Source organism: Gracilinanus agilis, chromosome 5 (assembly GCF_016433145.1).
Source record: "Gracilinanus agilis isolate LMUSP501 chromosome 5, AgileGrace, whole genome shotgun sequence".
NCBI lineage: Eukaryota > Metazoa > Chordata > Mammalia > Didelphimorphia > Didelphidae > Gracilinanus > Gracilinanus agilis.
In genome coordinates, this window is record NC_058134.1 from 81,093,985 (window position 1) to 81,108,734 (window position 14,750).

A 14,750-nucleotide genomic window follows, 5' to 3' on the forward strand; every position below is an offset into this window, starting at 1 on the left:
GGGGTCAGGAATACCTGAGAATAAATCTTGCTGCAGACACTTATTAGCTGTGTGACCATGAGCAAGACATTTAACCACTGTTTGCCTCAGTTTTCTCATCTGTAAAACAGCAGTAATTATAGCACCTAACTCCCGGAGTTGTGAGGATCAAATAAAATAATCATTGTAACGCACTTAGAGCAATCCCAGCATATAGAGTCACAGTATTAGCATTAGTAAGTGTAATTTAATGTTAGTTATTAAAAGCTTATTTATTTGGCATTTTTGAGGAAAGATCTAGAAGGGAAGGGCATGTGGCTTAATTAGAGATACCCATGAGAGCCAGGAGGCAGGAATGATAAGAGGGGGGGAAAAAGAATACTTGGTAAGGCAGTCCTTTGGCACATACACTGCTTTCATTTCTCCCTTCACTTTAGAGGCATAGAATCAGGAGGGTGAAAAATGCAGCTTTGCTATAATTTGGTAAGACCACATCTTGAATCCATATTTTAGGAAGGATGCTGACAAACTAGAACATTGTTAGAGGCCAGCAATCAGGATATTGCAGTAACTTAAAACCATAGCCAATATGCATGAACTTAAGGAATTAATGTTTAAGCCAGAGAAGTAAATGGCCAACAATAGCTGTTTTCTAGTGTTTGAAGCACTCACTCTTTGTGGGAAAGAGATAAGATTTATTTTATTAGGTCCCAGAGGGCAGAATTAGGAATGATGGAAGATAGTTGTAGAAAAGCAGGTTTTTACTTCCTATCAAGTCAGAGCTGTTGAAACAAAATGGTTTACTTCAAGATGTTATGGAGGTATAGTCATTAGAGTTCTTCAGGCAAAAGACTCACTTAGAATTTAATGGGATGATTTCTGTTCAGATGTGGCTTAAAGGAGATGATCACAGAGATCTTTTGTCCACAGATTTTGTGACTGACAGCTACTACTGTTAACTTGGAAAATACTATTTTACTTTCATTGTGGAATGTTTTATGATCTAGAAAGCTTTAAAAATAATTTCTTAAACGTATTAATCAAAGTGTTAGGACTACAGGATTCACAAAATAATCAGCTAAAAACTGAAGCTTTGTAATGTTTAATTTGATTCTGCATGATTGCGGAATCAGTTAATAGGATTGTGTACATTTCTAAAAATTGAAACCATAAATCACTTATTTTTTTTTTTGTCCTTTAGGTTTAGAGTTACGGACTTTGCAAAGTAAACCACAAGATGCTTCCTGTCTACCAGCATTAAAAGTGTCTGACATTGAGCGTACTATATCCTTTACTGAGGTGGATACAGCATTGGCAGGTCATTGTAAAATTTGGCTTCATTTAAATTGCTTTGAATAAATAAGACACAATGCTCTTTTCTCTTAAGAATTTCAGGTTTTGGGGGCAGCTGGGTGGCTCAGTGGATTAAGAACTAGGCATGGAGATGGATGCTTGCTAGCTATGTGGCCATGGGCAAGTCACTTAACCCCCACTGCCTACCTTTACTGCTCTTCTTCCTTGGAACCAATACACAGTATTGATTCTAAGATGGACGGTAAGGGCTTTAACAAAGAAAGAATTACAAAATTGAGACCAGTGAATCTTTATCTCTAGTTCCCTATATCTGTGACTTCCAGCCTCCTGGGACCTATCCTCTTGCTAGTACGCTGACCTGTTCAATTAGTATTTTGAGTTTGGTTTTCTTTGTAGATGATTTGGTGTGATTTTTTTATATGTTTCTCTTTTTGAAGTTAGTTAAGGGGATAGATCCTGGCACTGGCTGTAGTGCAGATTTTCAGGGGAATAGTCCAATTCATGAACATTTAGCACAAACATACTTTTGACCAGTTGTATAGTTATGGGAGAAATCATAGGAAGATATAGGCAAGGAAAAGCCATGTAAATAAATTATCCATGTGTCCAGAGGAAGAAAAAGGAAAAGGGACCAGATCCTGGAGCCTTCACTGCTGTAGTAATCAGATTGTCTTCTAGGTTGCTTCCTTTGTACCTACCCACATAAGCCATTTTTAGGTCACTGTGGTAGGAGCTTAATTTCACCATGGTTTCTGGAAGAGGGTGGGCAGACAGACACAAGTATGTCTGGTTTTAGTGTCACATTAGTGGTATATGGTCCTATTTAGACCTTTCATGAGGAAAATCTGCATTTGTTCTGTCTGTTTTTATTGTAACATAACTGTACTCTCACATTGTTTATAGAGAAATTAACCATTTTGTGCTAGAGTTCTTGATAACTTAAAGTAAAGAATGATTTCATATTACATCGATTCTTATTTGCAAAAAAAAGAGAATGAATGATTATTTGGATTATTGTCATTATGAAGATAAAACATCATCAATATTTGTTGAACTATTTTGTGTAGATCCAATAGATCTACAAAAAAATACTGTATTTGAGGAGGTTGGACTTATTGAGGATGAAGATATATGTGTAAAAAATAAATAACAGTATAAGATAGCAAATGTTACAATTCTCAAAAAAAATGCTTGAGTTCACAATTTTGAATGCTCCTAAAGAGCTGATTTGGTTTAGGAAGACTTAATGAGTTAGGAGGAGAGTAAAGATTTAAAGCTTAGAGAATCAGGGGAATCCTGGGGCAGCTAGATAGCACAGTAGGTAGGTAGTCCTCCATGTAAGTTAAGAGGACCTGGATTCAAATCAGGCCTCAGATACTTCTTGTTGTATGATCCTGGACAAGTTACATAATCTCAATTGTCTTAGAACTGATACTAAGACAGAAGGTAAAAGAAGGAAAGGAAGGGAGAGAAAGAAGAAGGAACGCAGGAATCCACTCCCTCAGAAACCCAGAACCATCTTTTCTGACTCCCAGGCTAGTGCCCTTTGAGCACAATGCCGCCTTCTCCTTAGTACTCAAGATAAAAATTCACACTTTCTTTCTTCATCTGCCTCTCCCTGTTCTGAGTGAGGATATATGAGTGGTTTAGTGATAGGAATTGTATGTTTTAAAGTTTTATTTTATTTCTCTCTAATGGAATGAGAAGTATATCTAGACCTGATTTGAATCCTGAATCTTCAGTTTTTTGTCATATGGCCATGGACAATTCATCAAATTTCTCCGGGCATTGCTTTCCTTATCTGTAAAATGAGAAATTTGTTTGGCCTTGAAGATCCCTTCCAACTCTACATCTCATTTTAAAATAGTAGGCAGGAAGAGCAGGATACATGTTATTGTATGAGTAAAGATGTGTAGCCCAGAATTCATAATTCTTGTTCAAGGATTGGATGAGAGGGTAGAAACTTTAAAAGCCAGACTAAGCCTTGAATGCCTATCTAATACTAGTCACAAAACAAAAAAAGCAATTTCTAAAAGATAAAGCTTAACTGAAGACTGTTTGTCCAAGATTATATTCCAAAATTTACTATAAATAAAATATTAAAATATTTGACCAATTGATATAAATTATAGTAAGCTATGTAAACAAAAGTGAGCTGAATTACATTAAATCTGCAACAGTAAGTAGTATTTTCATATATCAAAAATAATCCTACTTCCTAGTAGTTGTTCTTGCTAACTCCATACTAATTATAAATTACTTTCTTTCCCTTGTAGCTGGTGAAATCCCTGTCCAGTATTGTGCTCAGCCAACCAACGGCGTGGTCTATTTCAGAGCCTTTTCTAGTCTGAACACACTTCCTGAGGAACTCCGGCCATATGTGCCTCTCTTCTGCAGTGTGCTCACCAAGTAAGATGATTCCGAGATTCATTATGGGGAGAAAGATCAGCCCCCCACCACGGCCCAGAGATGGAACCTCTAGGCCTGGAGTCAGGAAGGCCTAAGCTCAGATGTGGTCTCAGATACTTCCTGGATGTGCAACCTGGGGGGAATCACTTAGCCTCTGTCTGCCTCGGTTTCCTCATTTGAAGATTTTATTGGGTTTTAAATAATCTGCTCTGCCCTCATTTTTATTTTTAAACTCTTGCCTTCTGTCTTGGAATCAATATTAAGTATCAGTTCCGAAGCAGAAAAGCAGTCAAGGCTAGGCAGTGAGAGTTAAGTGACTTGCCGAGGGTCAGACAGCTAGGAAGTATCTGAGGCCGGATTTGAACCCAGAACCTTCTATCTTCAGACCTGGCTCTCTGTTTACCGATTCACCTAGCTGCCTAGGGTAATGTTATGGTTCAGTATGTGCCTCAGGAAGATTATTTTGTTGGCTTTTTAAAGAATAGATAGGCAGATGCTTCATCCAACCACTACTTTATTTCTTCCCTTTCCCTTCTAAGCTTACTAGGTCTGTAGCTTCTGACAGTACTAAGCTCTCCATGCCAGATGCTCCTTCCTCCTTTGCCTTCAGAGATAACTTTAAATAGATGGAAATTATCTTCCATTTTCTTGTCTTTTTCTCAGAAAGTTACCATTAAAACATTCGGTAAACAATGATTTTTTAAAAACAATTATACTTGAAAGTAAGCTTATTTTTAGTAAAATGTCCTGTTTGTTTCCATGATTCTCCTTTCTTTTTTTTCCCCCTGGTTTTTGTTGCTGTTGTTACTTACTGCTTACTTGCAATGTGCGTATTGCTCAAATTCTGAGTCATCATCCAGTATGGAAACTATCTATCTCTGCACCAGAGCTATTCTAATCTGTCTTAAATTCTTTTTTTAAAAAACTTTTACCTTCTGTCTTAGAAGCAATACTGTGTGTTGGTTCCAAGGCAGAAGAGCAGTAAGGGCTAGGCAATGGGGGTTAAGTGACTTGCCCAGGGTCACACAGCTAGGAAGTGTCTGAAGCCAGATTTGAACCCAGGAGCTCCCTTCTCTAGGCTCAGCTCTTAATACACTGAGCTACCCAGCTGCCCCCTTTGTCTTAAATTCTTAGAATATTGCCCTGGGTGCTGACTAGTTAAAGGACTTGCCAGTGATCGCACAGTTGGCATATTTTATGCCATGATAATAGTCCATTATCGTCATGTACCACAATATGTTCAACTCTTGGATAGATGATTGACTTCTAGTTTTTCCAGTGTTCTATAGTAATGTTATGGCTATTTTTGTGCAGATAAGTTCTTTTATGTGTGGTGTCTCCCATCAGAGTATGAGCTTCCTGAGTTGAGGCCTGGCTTTATTTTTGCATTTGTATCTGTGTGCTTAGCAGAGTGACGCCCATTGTAAATGCTTAATGATCTTTCTTCCTGTCAACTTTGTTAGGATATAGTCCATGAAAACAAAGACTATGAAAAGTTTTGTGACTTTGTCTATATTATATTTGCTCTCCAGCAAGATTGTTGCTAATGATAGGACAGCATCGATGTTTATCCGCAGCATGCCTAATATTGAATCAGAAATAAAACTAGTTTTACTGAGGTGACGTTTTTGAAGGCATTTCCTTGGTCATTAGTGTCAAAACAATTTTGGGGTGTTCATTAATGTGATTTTTTTGTGCTTTATAATTGATTCCACTATGTAATTGTGTTCAGTAATTTCTGTATTTTATAACAACTTAAGTCTTTTCTCTGTCCCTGAATATAGAAGCTCAGTGAGTTCAAAAGTTCAGTCTCCCTTTCTCAAGGTAGATGGCAACGATTTAAGCTTTCTCACAACCACAGACTGGCAAAGAGAAACTCTGAACTGTACACAGAGTCTCAATGCCCTCATAAAACACTTTAACTTTTTTTTTTTTTTTTTTTTTTTTTTTTTTTTTTAATTTTTAAACCCTTGACTTCTTTGTATTGACTTATAGGTGGAAGAGTGGTAAGGGTAGGCAATGGGGTCAAGTGACTTGCCCAGGGTCACACAGCTGGGAAGTGTCTGAGGCCGGGTTTGAACCTAGGACCTCCCGTCTCTAGGCCTGGCTCTCAATCCACTGAGCTACCCAGCTGCCCCGTAACTTTAACTTTTAAGAAATTGTTATCTCAGCACCACCTGAAAATTGCTTCATGATAAGGAAGCTTGTTATCCTGCATAACCCCAGCTCCCGAGAAACTATGACATCTGTGTTATCTTGGAGCATGGACAGGCTCGTCTATCCTAGCCTCATCCTTGCCAATTAAAGGTAGTTTTATTCCCAGAATCCTGTGATTCTGCTCCTCTCAGGCCACTCTCACTGACCTCAGGAGTGCAGCAGGGTCCCATTAGTCCATAACGTTAACTAAGACACAGGGATAGTGCAGGTCCCCTTGTGTGTAAAGCCCTTCCCTGAACATAACTGATCATGATCGCTCACCCCCATGATGCTGCCACATTCATAATCAGTTACATGATTTCTGTTCTGTTTTATGCTTGTAAAAATGAGTCACCTCCTAAGCTCCTTGTCTACTGGCACAACAGAGGCGGCCATTTGATCCATTCTATTGGTATTTTTGCACCCTACCAATAGAATATTACCTTGCTGGGAAAGAATGTTCCCTGGGATTGGAATAGAGATTAGACTAGTGACTTCACTGATAGATGGGGCTTCTTTCTTCCAGTGATGTCAATAATAATAATGTATTAAATAATAATGTATTAAAATGTTTCTCCTTTATATAGAATGCTCTTTTTTGTAGCTTTTGATAGAATCATGATTTTTATGGTTTTTTCTATTATTTAATATAGTTTGTCCACTATTGTCCAGTATAATCTTTCAAATATGTTTCACATGTTTGAGACAGAAGTGTTACTTTTGGATAGTGTCCCCTTAGACTTTTTTTTTACCTTCATTACTCTGCCTCCACCATCAACTCCCATTTAATTTGATTACCTTATCCATAAAATGAGGGGGTAGGACTGGATGGTTTCTAGGAGACCTTTCCACCTCTGAATATACAACTGTATCATCTACTGAGGGTCAGCGTGGCTAGTGACGAGAGTTGGCCTTGAAGTAAAGACTTAGATTCCCTACTTCTGATACATTTGGATTGTGCATGACATGGGACTTATTTAACTTGTCGGGCCTTTAGGCAGCTCTCTGCAATTTTAAATTTCAGAGAAGGTGCCATCCTGCATCAGTACAAGGAATTTACTCGTCTGATAGTTCCTATATTGATAAAGTCACAGATCTGATCCCTATACTTGTAATCCAGTGAACTTATTCTCACCCTTTTTCCCCCATTCCCATTTATTCAGCTCACTCTCATTAACCCAAATAATATTTCTGTTGTTTTTAATCCCTCCTCCAAGATTGCCTTAAGAAAATGACTAGTTTATTACAGTTATCATTCATTTCGGTATTTGTTGCCTTGATGCAGCTTGTGTTATTGTGTTTATTTTCATTTAAAAAACTTTTTAAATTTTTACCATCATAAATTTGTCAAATTCTAAAAGCTTTGACTTGCTCATCTTTGAAAAGATTATTCATTTTATCAGATTCTAGTTCCTATCATTTTTTTGTTTGTAAGAAAAAATATTGTTTAATTCTATATGATAGTGTTTTGATATATAATGCATTGTTTTTTTTGTGCTTTTTAAGTAATTTTAATGGTGGCGTTATTTTGAAAATAGGAAATATTTTTTGAGTGAGTAGAATTTGTCATTCTTTACTGTTAGTTAGCATTTCACTTCTGTCAATTTGTCCTGTAACTCTTTTTTTCACTATTTTCCAAAAATTTCATTTCACTATTTATTATTTAGTCATATTTTTTCTAAAATACTTTTGGGGAGCCCAATGTCAAAATTTTTCTTCCTTTTGTTCTCCCGATTCATCATTCCTTTAAAAAGTTCCAAGTTGAATGTCTCTGGGTTCATGTGTGTTGTTTTTACTATTCTGCCCTTGCTTAGAGTAATTTTTTTCATTAAATCTTTGTTATGTTTTTATTGATTTCTTAACAATTTGTACTTTTTAAAAACATAATAGCTACTTTAGAATTATTCTTTTGGTTTTGCTTTTGTTTAGGTTATCTATCATATTTGTAGATTGGGTTGGGATAATCCCAATTTAAAAATTGTTTGGAATTCAAATGCCCTAACATTGTAAATTACCAAGGAAGTTACTCTTCCTTTTTCCATAGTCACTTATTGCTTAATTCTTTTCTTCTTGGCTCCCAAAACATTGAACCATTTAAGTGGGGGTAAAGAATGTGGCAAAAAAGAATAAGGCTGAAGAAATTAATTATATTTAGGGATAGACTGATATTTTTAAAAGTTTATGATTTATTTACAGTACTGGTATAGTTCAAAAGAATATTATGGATATATACACATATAATCTGTTGACTATAATTTGCTTTCCTGTGGGATTAAGACAGCAATCTAGAAGAGTGTTTAAAAAAAAAAAGTCATGGATACTTTATGATGAATTTTATGGAATAGCTTCTGGAACAGAGCTCCAGGCCTGGAGTTGGAAGGACTTGGTTCAAAACTAGTCTCAGGCACTTCTTAGCTATGTGACCCTGGGCAAGTCATTTAATCCTGTTTGCCTAGCCCTTTCCCTTCTGTCTTAGAGTTTGCTAAAGACAGAAAGTAAGGGTTTAAAAAAAAAAAAAGCATTATCTTATTCAGTGCTCTGGTTATAGCAAATTGATTTAGAGTACCTAGTAGAAATTTTATATCTACATGTACATTTTTTTGAGTAATGATGAAGTTTAAATGAGTATTTCTGAATTAACAGGATGGGTTGTGGCACTTATGACTACAGAGAACAAGCTCAGCAAATAGAACTAAAAACAGGAGGAATGTCAGTCTCTCCACATGTAATTCCAGATGATTCACATTTGGATATGTATGAACAGGTAAATAATGTTTTGTTTTTTCCATGATCACAACTCCAGTTCAAAAGTCAATTAAAAGGGTTTTTAAATATTATTTAGCTTTCGGTAGATTGACTAACATTGGATTTTATTTTTCTTTTTTCAGGGTGTGCTTTTTTCATCTTTATGCTTGGATCGAAATCTATCAGACATGATGCATTTATGGAGTGAAATATTTAACAAGTAACATGAATTGATTCCTTGTACATATTACCTTTTAGATATTCTAGAAGTCTATATCCTGGAAATAAAGAAGATTTAGTGATAGTGCTTAATCAATAGGTTACTTTTAAAAAAACAACTTGTGATTCTGGGCTTTTGACCAGATTATGACAAATTTTTATACAGTTTTTAAATTAATGCCAAGTAGATTTTCAATAAGTTTAAATCCACTAGCTTGACTTTTAACATTCCAAACAGTCTGGCTCCGAGTAGCATTTCTAGCTGTTTTCCTCATTCTTCTTTGTGCATAGCATACCAACCAAATGGGACCATTTGCTATTCTTAGTCTTGTTTTGCCCTTTCTCATCCTTTGTGATTGCACATATTTCTTTCTATATGTAGATAGGATTCTCCTTATCTTTTCTCTCAAGGTCTACCTCTTACACAAAATCTTCTCTCATTCTCTTTTCTCTCAAGCTACTTTATTTGACTTTATTTAATATATTTGATCATAATTTAATTTGATAGAATATTAAGATTTACTGGTAGTTTCTTATTGGTGTACATGTCTAATATTGCTTACAGAATTGTAAGTGTCTTAAAGATGGGGTTTGTATTGCTTCTCATTGTTGCATACCCAAGTTGGATATAGATATATTTCAATCCAATAAACATTTAAGTGCCTGGTATATTGGGGCACTATGCCAAATGTTGGAGATACAAGTAATAAAAAGAAGATTACAGTCATCAAAGAAGGAGACGACACATAAAAGGAGGATGGAGGGATGGGAGGGCTGAAAGGGGGCATCTTGTTCTCTGGAGTTGAAACCAGGTAGAGCAGCAGATGCAAAGTTGATTGTTAGGAGAATCCAGTCTCTGCTTTCCGTAAAGGAAGGCTGTGGGAGGACTTTGGTACTCAGCCCTCCATCCTTCCTGAGGGGAAAGGAGGCCACAGGAGCTGGTGTTATCCAAACCTTGAGTTAGGAGCTGAGGTGACTTTAGAGGTGATGAGCTTCTCCTGGGAGGGGCTTAGGTAATTGGGGCTTGTCGGATTGTTTTTCAATTCCATGATTACCCAGAGGATTGTCTTTTGTACTGACAGTAAACTGTTGTGCTTTTATTTTTATAGCCCTCACTTTGAAGACGAGGAGCACTTTAAGGTGTTAGTTAAAATGACTGCTCAGGAACTTTCAAATGGAATTCCTGATTCTGGTCATTTATATGCATCTATTAGAGCTAGTAGAACACTTACTCCTGCCGGAGACTTACAAGAAACCTTTAATGGCATGGATCAGGTAAGGAATTATTATATATTATATTATATTATATATTAGCCTTAATCAAGTAGTTAAATAGGGAAAATTCCATGCATTTCCCACTTCTGCATTTGCAAAAGCTATTTCTCACTCTGAGAATGAGAAAACTTCATTCTCCCCTCCTCTTCCCATAGAACTTGCCTTTCTTGAGGTTTTAGCACTAGTGTCATTTCTTTCAGGAAAGAATGGTCTGACCTACATGTTTGTTAGTGTCTTCCTCTCATCTTGTAGCACACAGTCATGCACAGAATATATAGCCTTAGCCTACTAAAAGCTTGCTGAGTGCTAGGACTGCTTGATTTTTTGTTGTATTCCTAGGTCCTAGCACAGTGCAGCTTCACTTATTGTAGGTGCTTTATTTGTTGAGGTGATTTAATTTAAGAAACAAAAGTTCTAGTAGTCTCTCCTTATCTGCAGTTTCACTTTCTGTAGTTGCCATGCAGTCATCCTGCAATTCTAGAGGAAGGAAGGAGGGAGGCAGGACAGGACCTGCCACTGGATATGGCAGGAGGCCAGCATACGGTCAAAGACATGTAGAGGCCGGCAGTGCCCAAGCACAAATGGAAGACAGACATGTAGGCCAGCAGGCTGATGGGCAGAGTGGGGCAAAGGTCCACCTGGGATGGTGGTCTCTCTATTGGTCAGTTTTTCTGCTTTCACTTGGATAGTTCTTTTGTTTTGATATTTTTGTTGGGAAGAGGAGCCAAGGAGAACTGAGCTGAGAGGCAAGAGGAGGGAGAGAACGGAATACTATACAGTAGAGTTAGCACAGATGTTAAAAGTGAAAGCGAGAACTATCCATATAGGGTTTAGAACTATCTGTGGTTTTAGCCATCCATGATGGGCCCTCCAAGGGGCCCTACTATCTACAGGTATCAAAGGTTCTAATGTGCATGTTTATAGAATCCATCTTGCTGCCCACATTTTGGCAAAAAAGCTTCAAATTTTCCTCATAGTGGACTGAGCAAATGCACAGAAATCTCTTAGTGTAAGTTTACTTTGATTCACTGTCACTTGTATTTTTTTAACTAATTTTAACTTATTGCTTTGGGTCAGGTAAGACTAATGAAGCGAATTGCAGAAATGTCAGACATTAAGCCAATCCTGAGAAAACTTCCACGTATCAAGAAACATTTATTAAATTGTGATAATATGAGGTAAGAATTAATGTTTTCTCAGAAATATAAATAACTGTGTGACTTACTCATTTTTGCTAAATATGATTTTTGTGTTATAGTCTCAAAGACAATCTTGATTTCTTTCTACGTAGGTTGATTTCTTTCTATTTTTTTATCTATACTAAAAATATATCCATATTACAGTTATTAACTTGAGTTCATCTAGATCTCATGTTATTTTGAATCAGGAAGATGTGGGCATAAGTTCCACTTCTGATCCATATGGGGACACTGGAGGAACCCCTTAACCTCTCAGTGCCCCAGGAAACAGCCTATGAATCCAGGTTGTAGAATTGTGGCAGATCTGCATTGCATCACTTACAGAGTCCTCTATAGTATGTAAATAGAATTAGCTCGATCCCATTTAATAGTCAAAAATCTACTCAACCCAGGCGTGCTAATGATGTCACTCTCACCTCCCTTAGTGGGGAGGGGAGACGAGTTACCCACACGTAACAATAAGTAACAAATCAAGAATAAGGGACTGCCCTTTGGGCAGTCCAAATCAATGTAGAAACTGCCATTTGTCCATTTGAATTAGAGGTGGACCACAGGAAGTGATGAAAGACACGATCTCTTTAAGTAAGTTAGTGAACTTCCTGTGGGGGCAGTTGCCGTCTGGAACTGGAAGAAGAAGCATCTCCTGAGACCACAGACAGCTTATACTCTGTATTGTCACGTGGTTAAGTTAGGCTGACCTCCTTGGCCTAGCTGGGCCAATTCTAAACTCTGCCTATCTGGCTGTTGGGCCTTGTGGCTTACAGCTTCATTATTAAGCTTTATAACCTTCTTCTCTCTCAGTCCAGGCTGGACTAGCCTCTACTTTTCTCTTTATTCCTACTTTTACCTACCGATTGTAAATAAACTCCTCAACCCGATGCTGACTTGGGTCTGATTTAATTACGGAATCAACCTAAATTGTTGATTCCTGGCGGCCACATATTTTTAATATACATCTATAAATACCTAAATTTTATTCCTTACAATAGCAATGAAATTTTCAGTAAAAAAAAAAAATTTATCAGGTTGATAAAATATATATTTAAGAAACAAAAGTAAAATAAATTGCTAACTAGAATATTAGTTAAATATTTGGTTATTTTGGTATATCTATTATCTTATTGATATGGGTATTCTCTTTATTTCTGGGCCTAGTTCAGTGATGGCAAACTTTTAAAGACCATGTGCTGTGCCCCGCCCCCTCACTGGTCTCTACTCCACCCAGGGGAGGGAGGAAGCACTCCCATTGGCTGCGGATGACATGAAAAATGTCCTTAGGCATTGGGCTGGGGGGAGGCGGGGCAAGTTCTGCCAGAGTCTCTGCCTTTCTAGTAATGAATTCTGGCCGAGGAGGCGGGGTGGTGGGCCCTGGCTGGGGAGGGGGAGCGTGCCCACAGAGAGCACTCCGCATGCTGTCTTTGGCACCTGTGCCATAGGTTTGCCATCACTGGCCTAGTTCATTGTCTTTCTTCAGCATTTGTCTAAGAAATGTGTTCTGATGCACAGCTCTGTTGATTTTCCATCCAATTGTGTATTACAGTATGGACAATAAATACTCTTTAACTCCTCATTCTATGTATATTTTTAGGCTGAACAATATTGAGTGATTTTTAGCATAGAGTTAGTAGACTATGCATTGTTCACAATAATATCTTTAGTAAAAAGGACATTGAGGGAATAGCTAAGTAGTTCATTGGATAAAGAGCCAGGCCTAGAGATGGGAAGTCCTGAGTTCAAATATGGCCTCAGATACTTCTGAACTGTATAATCCTGGGAAAGTCACTTAACCCCAATTGCCTAGCCCTTGCCTCTCTTCTGCCTTGGAACCAACACATAGTATAGATTCTAAGCCTGGAGGTAAGGGGTTTTGAAGAAAGGAAAAGTAAGTTATCAAAATGTTAAAAAGACAAAATCATAGTCCCTAGAATAAGAACCCATGCTTTAGTGAGCAGACTAAAACCGGTAAGATTGATTTATCCAAGAGCTTATAATTGAATAAAGACCTTACATTTCTAGTATTAGCAAACTTCAAAGGCTGCTGTTCTTAATACCTTCTTGCTCACTTTTTTATCACTACCACTGATAAAGCAGAAGGAGGCTGCCAAGGATTGCAGTCCATTTTGTATTTTATTTCATGCTAAGGTCAAAATATTTGTACCTAGTGGCCAGCTTACTAGTGATGAAATTCTCTCAACATGGATCCATGGACTAGTCTTAAATGTGACTGATGTTGAAGCCTTCCCAGTGAAGAAAATCTGTGCTTTCTGGCATAGGTTCTCATCACCACAATGAAGCATCAAACCCATGTAGTAACTGATTACACACATTTGTGCATACATTTTTTATAGAGAGAGATTTTTAACATATATGCATATTTTACATTTTAAAACAGATGTTCAGTGAATGCTGCCCCTCAGCAGATGTCTCAAGCAGGAAAAGAAATTGAAAATTTCATAAAAAGCCTTGGTCGAAGTAAAAAGGAAAGAAAATCTGTCCGTCCCCATGTAATTGAGGTAAGACTGAATCTGTGATCAGATTTTAGGATTTACTCAGCCTGCATAATAAAATACCCATTGGTTTGAATTGCTATTTTATATATAGAAGGAAGTGGAATCAGTGATATGCTGGGCCTTTGTTATATAGCCTAAGAATGTCTCTTAACCAGAAATCCTCTAGAATCTGGTTTCAGCAAAAGACTGTTGTTCATTCAATATGAGTCATTATTTCATAGTTATGCTTTTTTTTTAACCATGGACAAAAATCTGCTTTCAGTATACATTATGCTGCTTTATCATCATTTATTATATTCATGTGCATTCCTTGCAAAGTTATTTTTTATTTAATCATGTTTTTAACTTGGACTTTTTTTTTTTTTTAGAAACCTGATTCCAAACCAGTTGGTGGTGATTTCATCAACTGTCCCCAAATTATAAGAAAGCTAATTACTGTAAGTAAATAACTCAATTTACCTACATTATGCAAATGTGGTAAATTTAATTATAGAACTTTGTGACCATAATTTTTTAAATTGTTTTCCATCATATCTTCAGATAGTTTAGAATAGGTTTGTCTAGAAAAATTGTATAAGACTTAAATAGAAACAGAAAAGTGGGGAAGGGAAGAAAATAAGCATTTATATAGCACCTACTATGTGTCAGTCTCCTTGCCAAGTACTTCAAAGTGTTAATTCATTTGTAGTACTTATTAGATTCCCACAACAACCTAGTAAGGTAGATGCTATTATATTATTCCCATTTTAAAGTGGAGGAAACTGAAGCAAATAGAGGCAAAGTGATTTGCCCAGGGTCACACAGCTGCTAAGTATCTGAAGCTACATTTGAACTCAGATTTTTTTTTCACTCCAAACCCAACACTAATAGGAATCAGTAAACCATACCTAAGGATTTTTGTGGG

The 14,750-nt window shown here is 37.0% G+C and overlaps 1 protein-coding gene across 2 annotated transcripts in view; it reads left to right on the forward strand.

The window, feature by feature from the left end:
- The window catches only part of PITRM1 (pitrilysin metallopeptidase 1), a 64,205-nt gene that overhangs the window by 14,955 nt on the left and 34,500 nt on the right, over window positions 1-14,750 (forward strand). For both annotated transcript variants that reach the window (XM_044678364.1, XR_006506377.1), the window contains exons 14-21: window positions 1,181-1,297; window positions 3,570-3,702; window positions 8,542-8,662; window positions 8,787-8,863; window positions 9,972-10,137; window positions 11,215-11,315; window positions 13,729-13,849; window positions 14,215-14,283. In XM_044678364.1, coding sequence (XP_044534299.1) covers window positions 1,181-1,297; window positions 3,570-3,702; window positions 8,542-8,662; window positions 8,787-8,863; window positions 9,972-10,137; window positions 11,215-11,315; window positions 13,729-13,849; window positions 14,215-14,283 — 905 coding nt within the window. The remainder of the gene's footprint in view (window positions 1-1,180; window positions 1,298-3,569; window positions 3,703-8,541; window positions 8,663-8,786; window positions 8,864-9,971; window positions 10,138-11,214; window positions 11,316-13,728; window positions 13,850-14,214; window positions 14,284-14,750) is intronic.